This window comes from Tetrao urogallus, assembly GCF_951394365.1.
Source record: "Tetrao urogallus genome assembly, chromosome: 11".
NCBI lineage: Eukaryota > Metazoa > Chordata > Aves > Galliformes > Phasianidae > Tetrao > Tetrao urogallus.
The window spans coordinates 12,610,535-12,626,421 of NC_136824.1; the positions used below are offsets into that span (position 1 = coordinate 12,610,535).

Consider the following 15,887-nt stretch of genomic DNA (forward strand, 5'->3'; position numbering starts at 1 on the left):
GCAGAGGTTTAAAAAACTTTTTCAGAGAAAGAAATCCATCATAATTGATATAATCTCTGGGTTATTCTTCACTTTCATTCACCAGATCAGTATAATCAGAGTGAATGCTTGCATGAACAGGAATCTGAGATATGAATTAAGATCCTCATTCCAAGAGCATTCAAAAGTACAAGTGAAACAAGATTTGACTCCGAGTCAAAATGCTTTAAGTATTCTTGGCACATGTAACATATTTTTTTTTTCCTAAACCTTGCATGATACATATTTTCATGCTTACTGTAGGATCTGCATCACAGAGTAGGAAGCCTTGTTGCCAGCTGTAGCAGGAAAAGATGAGTTTATATTTCTGAACCAAGGCTTAAATCAAGATGTCTCTGTCAACTCACGGCTGTAAGTCTAAGAAACTGTAACAGAATATAAAATTAATAATGCAAATAAAAGCTAAGGAAGGATTCCATGTGAGAACCTTTTCCCCAGAAAGAACATTTTCCTACACAGACCCTTAGCTTACTTGGAAAGGCCAAAACTGCACACAGCAGTTCCCATCCTATTTGCCTGCTTTCCAGATGAAGAGTTGAGGGTAGGAGAGGACGGTAGTTTGATTTTAAAGCAGCCAACAAACAGACAAGGTGTTCAAAGAGCAGCAGTGGATGGAATTATTAAAATGTAATAGTGATTTAGAATCCCCTCCCATTCCAGAATGTATCTGTAGTTATCTGGAAGGCATTCCTCAATTCTGGAGAGTCCAAAGGTAACAAAAAAGTCTTACATTTGCTGCCCTTCTGATTTTCTCATCCAGGTATCATTTTTACTTCAGTCACAGAGAATATACTGAAATGAAGTAGCTTGCTACTTATGCCTGCCAGAAATAACATATTATTTATACACAATTTACAACACAGGCCACAGTTACAGTTACCAGTATTTGATGTTCTCAAGTTACACAAAATAGTTCCGGTACCTTACATTTATATCTATTTACTTAAATGCTGGATCTCCAATGCCAAGCTCTGTGCTTCACTTGCAGGAGATGTAATAAAAGTCACTAACACATTCTTAGGTAGCAGACTTAGCTGCTCCAACACACAAAAAGGACTCAGAAAGATCTCTCATCAGCCTTACCAGTGTTGTCTTGTTATGTACATCTGAAAAAACACCACCTACATCACAGAACTCCACACTGCTAGCTTGCTTGGTCATATGAATGAGCTCTTGCTGGGGCACTTTTGCAAAACAAACTAGAAGACAGGTCAATTCAGAATCTTTCTTCTGTTGGTAATAACTGATCAGACAAAAAAGCAATAAACATTCCCTGAAAAACTTCTTAAATTCCTATTTCCTGTGCTCTAAAGGACAGGGATTTGTAGTTCAGTCAAATTAATAATACTACTCTCGACCCTCTAGTTGCCAATACATGCATATCTTGCAGGGGTCTACTTCCCACCTAATGACTTCAGAAGGTTTAAACTTTGCTTTTAATAGTTTACACTTTCTTATCTTTAATTTAATAAATAATTTATCCACCACACACACCTCTTCTAAGTTCTCTCCCATTTGTTTCATCCCTTCACATTTTTAAAGAGCAGGAACATCTTACGAGATGCTTTTTATTCCATGAAGTGTTTTCAGTGTGTGGTTTGGGACCACGCATACCACTGCTTTTAAAGATCACCGTAAGGTTTAATTTCCTACATGTTAGCAATGGCACTTCAGGAAAAAAATATAGTAATAGCTCAGTAGGAACTTTATTAATTAGAATAAATAATTATTTGCATAATCTCTTTCCAAAATCAAGAAGCTCTGCAATTTCATTCAGCCAAATGGTGCCTTAGCATTTCTTCCCATCCTTCAATAAGTAAAAGGGACTTATGGTACAAGACCTCTTCTAATCTGCTTTGAATTTAGTTCAGATTAATGCCTCCACAGAACAGCAGATCTCTCCAACAGAGACAGGAGCTGCCTCTTCCAAATTTATACAGTTTTTTGCAGGGTTATGCCCAATCCAAATGCATTCTCACAGGCAAAACATTCAAAGAGTTCATTTATGCATTACTTCATCTTCATAAAATCAACAGACAATTTCCCTGAAAAAAAAGAACAAAAAAACCCACCACCTTTATTTTAAAAGAAACCAGACAACAGAAAGCAACAAAGTTGCATACAGTGATGGACAAAATCTATCACATACATTTTCCAAGAACATTTGGTTCAGATTCTAATCTTCTGAAGGGTCAATTATTACACCTTTATTAACAGGAAAAAAAAGTCAACAATCAGTTCATGTTTTGCAGGGCTCAGGTGGCTGCAGATGAGTAACTCGCCTTTTTCAACTCATCTTTAACACTAAAAGGAGAAGGGAGACACAAAAAATTCCAAGTCAGAAGGCCCTAAACAACAGTGTCTGCTCTAAGGGCCGTATATAAAAGCCTGAGGGAGAGAATGTCCTTCAAGTAAGAATTCCTCAGCAACCACGTATTATTTCGCATTTCAGGAAAAACAAACAAACAGACTAAAAGGCAAAAACAAAGAAACAAACCCTAAATATATTAAAAGCTCACCTTCCTTAAGTTAAATGGAAGTTCAGATTTAGACTATCCTTCACAGGTGACAGAAGTCTCTACAAAGAGGCAACGCCTCTTATGACTCCAGCCCTGAACCGTCTCCAGAACAGCAATTCCTGAAATACAGTGCACAAAGCTCTGAGGGAAAAGGTGGGGCTGGATCAAAATTATTCTGAGACTGACAGTTGTTTGAACGTGAAAAGGAAGAACTCCTCGTGTACAGTAAACAACACAAACACAGGTGCTCCCTACGATCATAAGCCATGTCTGAAACAGGTAACTGAGACACTGAGTACTTTAAGCTACAGGAAGTACCTCTAAGGGGCTGAACACCATTCAGCATTAATTACCTCAGAAGTGATGACACACAACACTAAAGCACTTGAGAGCCCTTAGTATCTATACAAAGCAACAAGGAATTGGAGGCAGTTCATCCAGAGTGAACGTGCATAACAAAAGATGTAATGTAGGACTGTTATATTGCCTTAAAGGTTCTGCTAAGTACACTTTATTTCCCAATTTTAAGGAAGGGTCTGTCCTAATACTCCAGAAAGCTCCAGACAAAACGTAGTAATTGCAGGATAACTTCAAAGTACATCCAGTTCTACATCTCCCTGCATATATCTAACCATATCCAATAGATTAAAAAATATATTAAAATTGCATGTTTTATAAACCAAGTAAAGTGTTGGAACAGAATTTTCACACCCATGAGCTCACTATCAAATGTTCATCCATTTGTCAGTGGGTAATATTATGGACTTCATACTAACAGTTATGGCAACAGGATGATAACGTACAGAATGCTGAAATTATGTTCTGAAACGCAGTCAGTTTTAATTATCACAAGTTGCTATCACCTATCATACCTCATTCAATGCAAGACACCAGGCCAGCTACCAACCCATAAACAATAATGTTTCACATACTTCACAGAGTAGCTTAAAACACATCATGATATGAAATAATTTGTATTACATAGTAATTTAATCCCCAGCCACAGGGTGAATGTTGGACAAAGTCTGGAAACTTTTTTCCAATTTGAATTACATACATTAACTTTGCCACACACCACAGCACTAATGCATGTATTACTTCAGACATGCTCTAATTTAAAATTGAAACAAAAAAAATTATTGCAAAAATACATGTCACCAATGTGGAACACATTCAAAATTGTATAAAAGTACTGAACTGATATTCCCCAAACAGGTATATTTAAGCAGTACATAAGGAAAGATTAGTTTTAATATGAAACAGTCATTTAAGTCACATACAACATGATAAGAAGCACGGCTTCCTCTTTTGAAAATGTTACATCAATAGTTTTACTGGCAGGCAATGTTTATATCTAAAACAAAAGGAAGATATTTAATGCAGATGTGTTATTGTATTAAGTTGGAATCAAGACAAATGTTAAGGAGGTGCTACATTTGAACACCTTCGATTTTGTAAAACTCTCAAACCACAGAAAGCATTTCACCTATAAATATCAGGGGCTGAGAACTGCAAACACTTTGAAGCATTCCTGACTTCGTGCTTGCAGTTCCATTGATTTCACTGCATTCTTGAAGTTAAGCCTGAAAACTGTACTTTAAGAATTAGTTATAAAGACCCCCCAAAAAATTTAGAGGTCACAAAATAAATTCATTTGTAGCAGCCCCCAGAATTACATTTTTTATTTTAAACAGAGGAAACAAAAACTTTATTGCTTTTCTTTTGTCTCTTTCATCTGAAGATATCAAATAATAACTGGGCCTCTGAACACAGCAAGGAAATAATCCTTAGTTCAGCCTTCTGAAAGAAGAGATTGAGGCACAGCCAACCTGCTTGTTACACGCTGTAGAAGCGATCAATAAACCAGCCAGAAGCAGGACTTGTTACCTACTCTCCAGCCTATACGCAGCACTGTCACCGACCCTGACACCAATAAAGCATTTCAAAAAGCAAATTGTGCATTTTCTCATTTAAAACTGGTCTCTGGCCAAAACTAAGTATCAATCCAATTCACACCTATTTATTTCAGCCTAGGGAAAGAAAAAACATTTTCAGCAGTACGAGCTGCATTTCTGAGTGTGACAAGGAGCTAGCCAGCAGCGTGCCCTTGCAGCCCAGAAAGCCAACGGTATCCTGGGCTGTGTCAAAAGAGGGGTGGCCAACTGGGGGAAGAAGGGGATAGTTCCCCACGGCTTTGCCCTCATGAGGCTGCATCTGCATTACAGCACCCAGGCCTGGGGTCCCCAGTGCAGGAGGGATGTGGAGCTGCTGAAGTGGGTCCACAGGCAGGCCATGAAGATGATCAGGCCTCTCCCATGCAAAAAGGCTGAGAGAATTGGGTTCGTTTAGCTTGAAGGAAAGCTCTGGATAGATCTCACTGGGGCCTTCCAGTATTTCATGGGAATTTACAAGCAGGAAGGGGTGCGACTTTTTACATGGTCTGATAGTGATAGGACAAGGGGGAATGGCTTTGAACTAAAAGAGAGAAGGTGTAGGTTAGATGTTAGGAAGAAATTCTTTCCTCAGAATGGTGAGGTTCTGGAATAGGCTGCCCAAAGAGGTTGGGAATGTTCCATCTCTAGGTACATTCAAGGCCAGGTTGGATGGGGCCCAGGGCAGCCTGATCTGGTGAGGACAACCCTGCCCATGGCAGGGTTGGAACTAAATGATCTTTAAAGACCTCTCCAACCTAAGCCATTCTGTGATGATTCTATGATTCTACTTAAAAAGGACACAGGCATTTCCCACAAAAACATAAAGATCTACAAAATCTTTGCAATATTTTGGTATGCAACAACAATACAGTCTAAATCACTAATAACGAAGGAATCACATGATAGTTCAATACAAACTGTTTCATGTAGAGTATTACAAAAAACTTCACCTATTCTAACCAGCCCTCCCTCCCACCCACCCTCCTATAACTAATTTCTAATTCTAACCAGCTGACATTTTTCTAGTACTTACTAACAAAACACAAGTGCTGTTTTTCCTGTGCATACTTGAACTACTACTAGTCAATACATGCAGAGAAAAACAAAGTATAATCCTATCTCTAGGCAAAAAGTCCAGGGATGCCAGGAGCATACCAGTAGGATAAACATATAGGCCAGATGAGTTCTTGAGATCCTAATCTGTCCTACCTCTGTGATCAGGATGACAGCAAGTTTGATTTTGTTGCTTGTTATTTAATGTTTTTAAACTGGCATTTGCTAATGCTTTGAATTTGCAGGTTAATACGCACAGTAAATTCAGTGGGATACAAACCCAACATGGTACCCAGTTTAGAAAATAAGTGACATTTTTTAGACTAAGTTTCACAAATATGTGATTTAAGGCCTTTCAACGTTATATTCCAGAAGAAGTTCAAAAGAACACTATTTAAATTCTAATATCTTGGTAACTAACATAGAAAACACCTAACTTGAAATAGGATTGAGAGATTTCAAGAAATACACAGCTATTTTAAATAGCATCTGCTCCAAAACACTGAAACATTAACTGAAATGGGGTGTGGAAATGTTATTGCGAACTACCAGCTTAGATAACAATATAAGCAAAGGAGCTGCTGTTTAACTTTCTGTCACTAAGCAAAATTTTTATTTCATTTACGTTGCTCTAAGTCTCAACTACAAACTTCACAATGTAAATTCCTATAGAAATGGAACTGTTTCCCAGAGGAACAAATCAACAAGGTTTGTCTGTTCAGCTATTTGTGTTTTTGTGTTCGTCTGCAGTTCATTTTTTTAAATATCACACCCCTAAGAAAACAAGACTAAGCTCAGTCTCTGTCAGAAATAAAGCAAGTAGCACTGAAAACAGAAGCCCTGGATCTGCCTTATGCTTTCTTTACATCTCGATAAAGGAAGTCCTTAAGATAAGGACTATGTAATTTACACTTGAGATATTATCTCCTTTTTCCTGATGAGAGGTGCTATAAAAGGGAAGGGCAATACTATACTTCTCCAATGAAAGGGTATATAAAACTCTTCAGTATTAAAATAAAAGAAAGACAGTTATCTACATCTGCAGAGTATCTCTCAGGACAGTATAACATTAGAGCTCATTTAAAATCAAACACAATGGTGAACTAGCAGATAAGCCTTACTTTTCACTCATTAACAAAGCTTACCATAAAAATAGCCTTTAAATATATATGTCTGTATTCAATATAGGCCTCTGTATCACTCATCACCACAGATCTGAACACCTTCTATCACACTAAGAAACCTGACCAGTACCTGCAATGTTTGACATACCATTTAGTTTTTTTAGCAATCGGTAATCACGTTTCCAGAACTATGGTGAGCACTACAAGCCACCTATTACTACAGTACCATCTTTCATGAAGTTAAAACAACACTTTTCTCTACAGAAACACTGATTTTCAATTGCATATGCAACTAAGGCCAAAGCGATCAAGGCTAGATGCTCCCCCACAAAAAAAAAAAAAAAGGGGAGAATGGGGGGGAGGTGTATGCTTGAGATAAGAATAAGGTCAAACTGTCTATAATAAAGGATAATTCTTAGAGTTGTACACTAAAGTTGTAGTGCCTTTCATACTTGTCTGTAAGATCTCAAGTTTGCTCAATTTCTGCTTGCTGGCTCCTGGTATGAGCTAAACTCCCAGATCTGAGAGCTTTCTTTGTCTTCACATTTCCTTCTCCCTCCAACTACAAGACTGGCTGAGGCAGTGGTGGGAATTCAGTGTTACTACTTTGCTGGTCAAATTATCTCGCAGTTCAGAGTTTGTGCTATACACATTCTGTTGCCTCACACCGTTCTTGCCAAGCAGACAGTGTAAGCTCAGGGTGAACGAGCAGGCTCCAGCTGACAGCTCTAAGAGATGGGCAGAACCTTCCCTGCTTAAATGCGTTCACAGTTGAGGGTGGAAGACAGAGCCACCAATGGAGGATGAGCAAGAGGTATGGGACCGAACAGGGGCTGTATCCTAACATACATGCTTAAGATGAATGAAGAAAGGCTACACATGTAACCTTAGTTTTGGTATTCTCTAGATTTAAAGCACTAGACTTCATCAACTTGATCTGTCCTAGCTTCTTTCAATGTAATCATATTTTGTAACCATTTCCTATACTGCATGACCTAGTAAGAGTCCTCAGCAAGTAAGTGCTCGCTGAGAAATCAAAGGATCATTGCCTTTTCAAGGAAATACCAAGGTATAAGATTTAGTGGGTTTCACTGTGTTACCAAGAGTGAAAGCACTGATTTTAGAATTGCGTTAATGCTTTAGTTCAAAAATGAGAAAAAGCACATACAAAATCCTCTTATTTATTCTAAAAAAATACAAACTATTAGTACTGCACACTTCCTCCACGTCATCTCCATGATATTCAAGGAAAAGATGTCAAGAATGTCAGTAATGGACATTCAACAATAGAAGAAAAAAAAAAAAAAAGCATTGAGTACTTGCAAGTACAGTACCATTAAAACTGAATAGTAAAAGCTAGTGCTAGTTAACACATCAATACTAGCAAATCAGGGACTATTCATAAAGGCCTATTTTTGCCTTCAATAAAACTGTCAATGCACAGCCTATTTCTAATTGGTTGTCAGAAACAAAAAAAAGAATTCCACCCTGTAAAATATTTGCACACACAAAGTTAAGAGTACAAAAGTTGAGATGGAACTTCATGAATGAAAACAGATAGTGGAAAATAACATGACAGCAATCAAACAAATCGATTGTCTTCAGAACAGAAAGTATTCACAACCAAATCTTCATAGTAAGTAGCACCACCAATTGACATTGTTAGCCATCCGTATTCAGCGCAGGCGGCCCTGCAGTCTCTCTTGTACGCATTAGCTGGACATCTTTATCAGCCATACACGTATCACAACCCCACACTGCTGATGCTTCTGCTGTAAGAAGGCCATAAGCTGACTCAGTCATGCCAGTACAGATTCGATGAAACCATTTTTGACAAGAGGCTTCACACAGGATCGCATCCTGGTCATCATTAACTTCATGCGTACAAATTCCACACGGATAGACGGGTTCAGAGGACGAGTGACCGTGCCGACTGGGATGAAGGGGTGTTTTGCTGCTCTTTTCAGAGTTGCATCCTTCAGTGGTACCTCGAGGCTGGCGGGACTTACTCTGAGTCCCATTTGAATGGCCAGCATTAGTGTTATCAGCACTATTAGAATGGCCACCATCCTGATTTACCACGTTGTTTCGAGTAACATTTTTTAGGTCACTGTTACCTTGACTCACAATGTCCTCTGTCCTGTGATGATGTTGAAGAGCAGTAGTGTTCTGGCCGGATGCTTTGCTTGCACCTAGACTAAAGTCTTGCTTTTGTGCTGATGATTTTGTCTGGTTGTAAGTGCTTGGTGGGGGAACAAAAGAGTGGCTTGACTCTAGCTGAGAATTTGGGAAATTTGAATTGTTTCCAGGACCAAAGTTAGGTGGCACATCAGGATGAGGTATCTGTCCAGAATGGCCAAAGTTCTCACCAGGATTTGGTCTGAAATGCTGACCGGGCATACTGACACTCTGATTTATCTGACTGCCACTATAAGGTGGCTGATTTGCAAAACCTGGGCTATCATGTGGACCAAAGCTGAAAGAGTGGGGTCGACTAAAACCCATTCCTACAGGGTTTTGAGGAAGAGGGTGTGGCTGGTTTCTGAGGGAATAGGAACCACCATATGGCGCGGACACTCTGTGCAGCATGTGAGGTGGCATTCTGAAAGTGTTATAGCCTCCAAAGCCAGGATAACCAGGGTTACCAAAATAAGGATTTCCTGAAGGAAGTGGTTTATAAGACACAGTATTATAGTTGTCATCAAATGGATTTGCAGCTACAAGGTGGTCAGAGCTTGGATTCGGCGGTGGAGCATATTCAGATGGAGGAGGAAATGAAGATCCCTAAAAACATTTTAAATACAACATTTTTATTAGTTTTACCATGTCTCTACAAGAAAGACTAGCCACAAGGTCCTGGATTAGCAGCACTACTACTAAAATGAATAAATAAATAAAGTCACAGTTCAGTTGTGTAAAGCTCTCTCACCAAAACCCACCAAGCTACCTTCAGTGAAGGGAAGAGAGGAGTTTGAGCTCCAGGTAGCAGTGATTTATAGCCATCTCAGTTGCACAACCATGCTTCTGAAGACACTTAGAGCTTTTTTCTCCCTCCATTTTTTACTTAAGAAATGCAGCAACACAAAAAGCTATGTGTCCTTTAAACACACACATAACATTTCTGAAATGCTGAAGAGCAGATCTGGAGTATTTCCTTACTGTCATTTGGAGTCCAGTTTACTGGAAATACATCTCTCAAGGCACCCCGCTTCCATGAGAATATATAAACCTAAAAAAGTAATGTTACTAGAAGCCTGAAGAAAAGTATGGGTAACACAGGAGTCTGTGCACAGGAATTTTCCATATTCTGTGTACCAAACAGGCGTCCCTTAAGAACATTCAGTGGGCAATCTGTTAAGTATTGCCAATAGGATTAAAATACAAGGATCTCTGGTTAGAAAGCGTAATCAAGTCTTCAGTGGAGCCCAGAATGTCCTCAGAGTGGCCATACAAATGAACCACATTGTAGAGTAGCCTGTGGGGAACATCAAGCTACTGCACCTTCACTTGAACTCCTCACAGAAAGGATGGCTTCATATTAATAAACTAAGGCTGAACATCTTTTTTCCACAAATTTCCGCTGTCCTGTCCTGCACATTCCAAACATGGTAAGAAAAGAGAGGAAACTAATTCACCTGCCCTCTACATTATCACCACTTCTGAGCAACAAGCTCCTCCAGTAGAGAGATGTGAAGCTCTGCAATTAACTGGTTATTTCTTAGAGCAGGTTTCAACACGACTACTTTGAAAGGAAACAAAAAATGAGAAGACAAATCCCCATGGATTGGAATCAATTAATACTGGATAAGCCTAAAAGAAAGTGATCATCTGACCTACGTAAATACATTTACTCCCTCCGGGCAGTAAAAAATTAACAGATACTCTCACTCCGTAGTGAGTAAATACACAAAGGAACGTTCAGCTCTACAGATATCCAATTACTTTAGATGTTTTGTATTCTGGTTTCCTTTTTCAGAAACAGAAAACGTACAGAAATGCCAGTTTGCAAGGATTCACTGGAAAGGAGCTGAACCTGCCTCACAGTTTTTGCTTGAAAAACCACTTAGGGAACACTCCAGGAGTTTGGTCAAAGCATTAACAAACTGCACTGATCCACTAGCCCACAAATCTACAAAAAGCAGTCTCACTGCAATTACTCATGTTGTACAGATTGCTACCAATGGCTACACAGTCACTAAAAAAAAAAAAAAAAAAAAAAAAAAGGCCATCTCAGAATCAAATCCATATGGTAAAATGCAAGTCTTGCAGTCTTACGTACTTCTCCCCTTATAGGGTTTTGGCAACCTACAAAGACCTAGAATAGTTTTAGTGAGGATAACTAGCATGATAAAGTTTAATGAAGAGAGTTAAAATTCCAGCTTCACAATACAACTACAATATTTTTAATGTAAAATCAGTTTGTGAGAATAGAGCAGTATTCTGAATAGGGTAAGACAGTAATTTCAGCAAACAACATCTGAGTATACTACTTATTAAGAATCAAAGGGAATTTACCTGTGTGTTTGCTTTGCGCTTTTTCTTATCAGGGCTTCCGAGCTGTACTCCTGGTCCTCCTAACCCATCCAATCCACCGTCACCACCTACAAAATTTCAAGCAGTGCAATTCTGCATTAGCTTACTTTCAGACTGTATTTTAAGTATGTCCCTGTTTGTCACACATATTGAACTTACAATGCACGGCATCAGAACTAACGCAAATCCTCAAGAAGCGAATACACAGAGGTAAAAGTTCCCATACATCACATTCAGCTATCCAGCTCTATTACCATCCAATGCCCGATTCATGCTCACTACAGTTTGAATCAAGCTTTCATTTCATGCCTAACACTCCCTAGGTTTTAACATCTCTACTTCAATTGAAGTACTTCTTGCTTGCATAATGCATAAAACTTTTAGAACAACTGCTTAAAACCATGCCTAAGATTCACCCCCTATTTAACTTAGACAGACGTGGCATTTACCAACTCACCGTATGACACACAACAGCTCATTACAATATGCCATGAAGGAGAAAAAAAAAAAAGAGTAGCACATCTATGAATATCCATTGGAAACCTGCTATATTGTTTGGTCAGATCTCCATTTCATCAGATCTAATTTTCTCTGAATGCAAGACTTGATTAAATATAACGACACCTGCCAAAAATGAGAGAGGCTGTAGGCGAGTCTGACTTTACTCCATTGAAATCTCATTATGTAATAGAGCACAGCTGCTCTGGCAAAATAAATACATACTAAGTAAAGACTGTTCATTTTACTGATCTATACAAACATATCTGCACTTCATTCAGCACTTGCCCCAACCTTATGAATGCAACAAGCTCTCAAAGTTGTACAAATTATGGTTTTTGTTTTTAAAAACTCAATTTAGAGCTTAGGTTCTAGCACATTCCTTACTATCCCATTAGTTTTGTCTTCAGGATTTGAAAAAATTTACCTCCATTTGGGAATGCAAAAGCAACCGTGAGTCAAAGCACGGAATTCACTTCCAGGTTACATGACAACACTCCAGCCTAAGATTTTAACATCAGTACATTAAGAAACTATATGTTAATTTTTTTCCCAGGCCCACTAAGGTAATCATTTGTTTATTTTAGAAGAATAATAACAGTATGAAACCATAAGGAGAGGGCAACATAGGCTGAAAAAATTACTGTTATTTATTCAAAACTTAAATTCTGAATACAAGTCAAACTTCATCCAAATGTAAGCACAAAGAGAAACCCATGTGTTCAGCTGTATCACTGAAGACAACCTGAAAATAACAGAATTATCAGCAGTATCATGCAGAGCAGCATTGTGTGTGACATCACACCAGCTCTACATTACACCAGTACTCCCAGAAGACAGCTAAACCAGCTTTAGGACTGTTTAGGAGCACAACGAAATCTCCCACGTCATAAAGAATTAGAACTACTATATGCAATCTAAAACATGCAACAGTTACTTCAAATACTCCTGATCAAAGGAGGCCAACAGCCATGCACCACAAGGAGCTCTCACTCCCAGCAATTCCGTTTTTTTCCCTTACACTCAGCCTTTGCTCCCTCCCCTCAACGCACACTTTTTTGCCTTAACAGGTTTCAGGGAAATTACCAGTTCTACTTCAAATAAAAATCCCATTTGACTTAAGCTTTAATAAGTTCCTTTTGGCTTTGCCTGTCGCTGTAGAGATTTCATCTCTGTTTTATGTATATGTAATTCCCAAAACATTTCATTACTCATAAGATATATGTAATTGGACCTCTCAAATCAACACCTATCATTACTGGCAAATTTTGAGTCTGAATTTCAGAGACTACAGTATGAAGTCATGATCCAGCTCCCAAAATAAACTAATGCTTGAGCACAGTGTATCCCGGTACAACCTACCATCAGAGCAGCATGGGATTAAGCTGAAGGGGAAAAAAAACACCATTAAGCCTTGATTTAGAATACACAACACTGCATGCACTTAGCACAGCACACAGCTACATTACTTGTAGATGCAGAATGATCCCTATATAGTTTTACATAAAGGTGGCAAACACCCCTTAAACACCAACCCTATACATCACCTTCTCAACAAGGTATTTGCTCAAAGCTGTCCCTGCACTTCCCATCAGCTTCTTTTCCTCCAGAACTCTTTTATGAGAAACTGTACTGCGAGCACCCTGGCTCACAACTGCAAAAATACGTTTCTCCATATGGTCCTATATTCTTAATACACAAACAGTGTTTGCTGATGGCAACACATTACAAATATTCTGCTTTCTTTTCATTCAACAACTAGCAGCACAGAAATTACTACATCTACAAACGGAATACTGTGAACCACAGGAAAGTGCCGACTTACATCAGAGAAGTTACAACTTTGTAAAATTATGTACAAGCTTCCCCTCTCAGATCTCATTCTTCAAAAATGTTAGCCATGTAAATCTCTGGATTCTATAATAAGAGCCACCAATTACTGCATGGATTACTCACATGGGGAAAATCAGTCATCTGCAAGGGCTTGCAGAACTGAGTCCTACATCTGGAACATACAAAGCTTTTGTATTTGCAGTTCTCACTGTGTGAGGCCAGTGATTTAATTTAGCCCTATGAATTGATGTTTTCCCTGTGGATTTTATAATGATTTAATTTATACATGAAAGGAAGCTGAATGTTAGTCTGAGCATACCTCCAGAAGAAGAGTGAATGAGTGTTATTTTCATGCAGCCAAAATAAACTTTTGGGAAAGTCACTCCTGGTACCTGCCACACAGACTTGTCTTTAAGTTGCGTACTGAGCATTTTGGAATGTTGTGATATTTGCACAAAGGGTCTAAAAAAAAAAAAAAAAAAAACACTTCATCTGTGACTAATTTTGCAGGGAAAAAAAAAAGCAATCTGTTTGACTGGAACATCATATACTTAGATGGACTTAGAGATATAAAGGCATATCTGATATCTATTCCCCTATTACGTATTACGACTGAATTGCATTTTGGCCATTTACACTTTGACAGCACAGAGGGAGCGAATCCCACATCCTCTCTGACTTCACACACAGACACCTCCAAACAAGCGCAGAGAACTGAAACTTTCAGTTGTCTACACAGTCAGATATTATGATTTTGTGCATAATTTATGCTGTACTTAACGCACTGCAAATACTCCACAGAGCGCTTTCCCATTCACTGACAAACCTCTGTCTGGGATTTTACAGCACGGGAGCCACAGTCTTTTTCACAGTGCTCTAACAACATCTCCCAGCAGTTAGAAATGGCCAAACATACTTTTTATTACGGACAGAAAACTGGAGAGCCAGTCTTCAACCAGACCCAGTGAGCCTGCACTGTGGGCCTGATCCCACAAGGCCTGAGGTGAAGCAATAATCATACAGAACTCGGTGGGTACCTCCAGCGTGTGAAACTGCATGCCTACGTATGTGCAGAATCAGAGCTCAGAGCAGAGCCTAATGAATCCCAGTCCCCTTTGTAAGGCAGACGCACGTTTCCGTTCTCTCACTCTCAAGGTTGTGATCCAGCTGTTTTAGAGAAGTGAACTGTAAATCAATGACAATTCGGATAACAGGATCCCCATCTTTTGCCACTCAGGCACCCACAAGCAGCTCAAAACATTAAGAACAATGGGATCCCAGGAGCGCAGTAGGAGCAGAGGGAAAGAGAAGCAAAAAACTTCGGCTCTTATCATTAAGACATAATTTCCACCCAACTCCAACACCCTACTTATTATTTCGGTCAGAAACGCATTTCTGCTTTTAAGAACAGCGTGGACACAGTAACCACCCCGCAAACCGATGGCTGGTGACCCTATGCGCAGCCCGAGGCAGAGCAGACAGCGCACATTTCAAAGCAGTGCCCGTTCAGACCTCAGAGCCACGCACCGGGACTGCTGATGAAAGACAAAAACCGCGGAGAAACGTTTCAACTCCCAGCGAGAGGAAACAAAACCCCGAGCGAAATCAAACGCGGGGCAGAGAAGCGCTCCGTGCGATTTAGAGGCTCCGCATCGACCCCCAACTCGGACATGTGGCACCGCCGACGTATTCCCTTGCACCAAGGCTACGCACGCCGCATACTAATGGGCGGCACAGGCAGCAAAACACAACAGCGATCAGCGCGCAGCGCGGCGCCCGGCAGCGCACCGCCACCCCGACTTCGGCGTTTCCAGGCCCGGAGGCTGCGGGAACCCGCGGGGCCGGGCCGGGCCGCACCGAGCAAACTTAGCGCGGCCCCGCTCCGCCGCGGGGAGCGACCCGGGCCGGAGGGCCGGCGGCTCGGGGCCCGGCGCGCGGCGGCTCGGGGCCGGCATCCCCGCGGGCTCCCTCAGGGCTCCCCCGGCGGGAGTTAGGCCCCGCCGGCCGTCCCCGGCCCGGCCTGCGACCCCCCCTCCCACCCCCCGCAGTACCTCGGGATCTCTTCAGCGCGATGGGGTCCTTCTCCTGTTCCGCTGACATTACAGACAGCGGCGCATGGCTCCCAGGGCGACAGGAATCGGGGCTCTTTGATGCTGCTGCCGCCGCCGGCCCGCACCCCGCCCCCTCCGCCCCCGCCTCCTCCGCCGCCGCCCCCGCCCGCCGCAGCCGTGCCCACCGCCGCCGCCGCCCCAGCGGCGCGAGCCGCCAGACTTTGCAAACTTTGGGAGCGGGAGGGCCGCGCGACGGCCCGCGGCGAGCGGACGGCCGCTAACGCCGCGCGGGGCTCCGCGGGA

The 15,887-nt window shown here is 40.9% G+C and overlaps 1 protein-coding gene across 1 annotated transcript; it reads right to left on the reverse strand.

The window, feature by feature from the left end:
• Window positions 1-8,331: 8,331 nt before the first annotated feature.
• PYGO1 (pygopus family PHD finger 1) lies at window positions 8,332-15,633 on the reverse strand (the record flags this gene model as incomplete). Its single annotated transcript, XM_079541173.1, has 3 exons — window positions 8,332-9,453; window positions 11,185-11,270; window positions 15,585-15,633. 3 exons carry the CDS (start codon window positions 15,631-15,633, stop codon window positions 8,332-8,334), a joined length of 1,257 nt encoding a protein of 418 aa, XP_079397299.1.
• Between the last annotated feature and the right edge of the window lie 254 nt (window positions 15,634-15,887).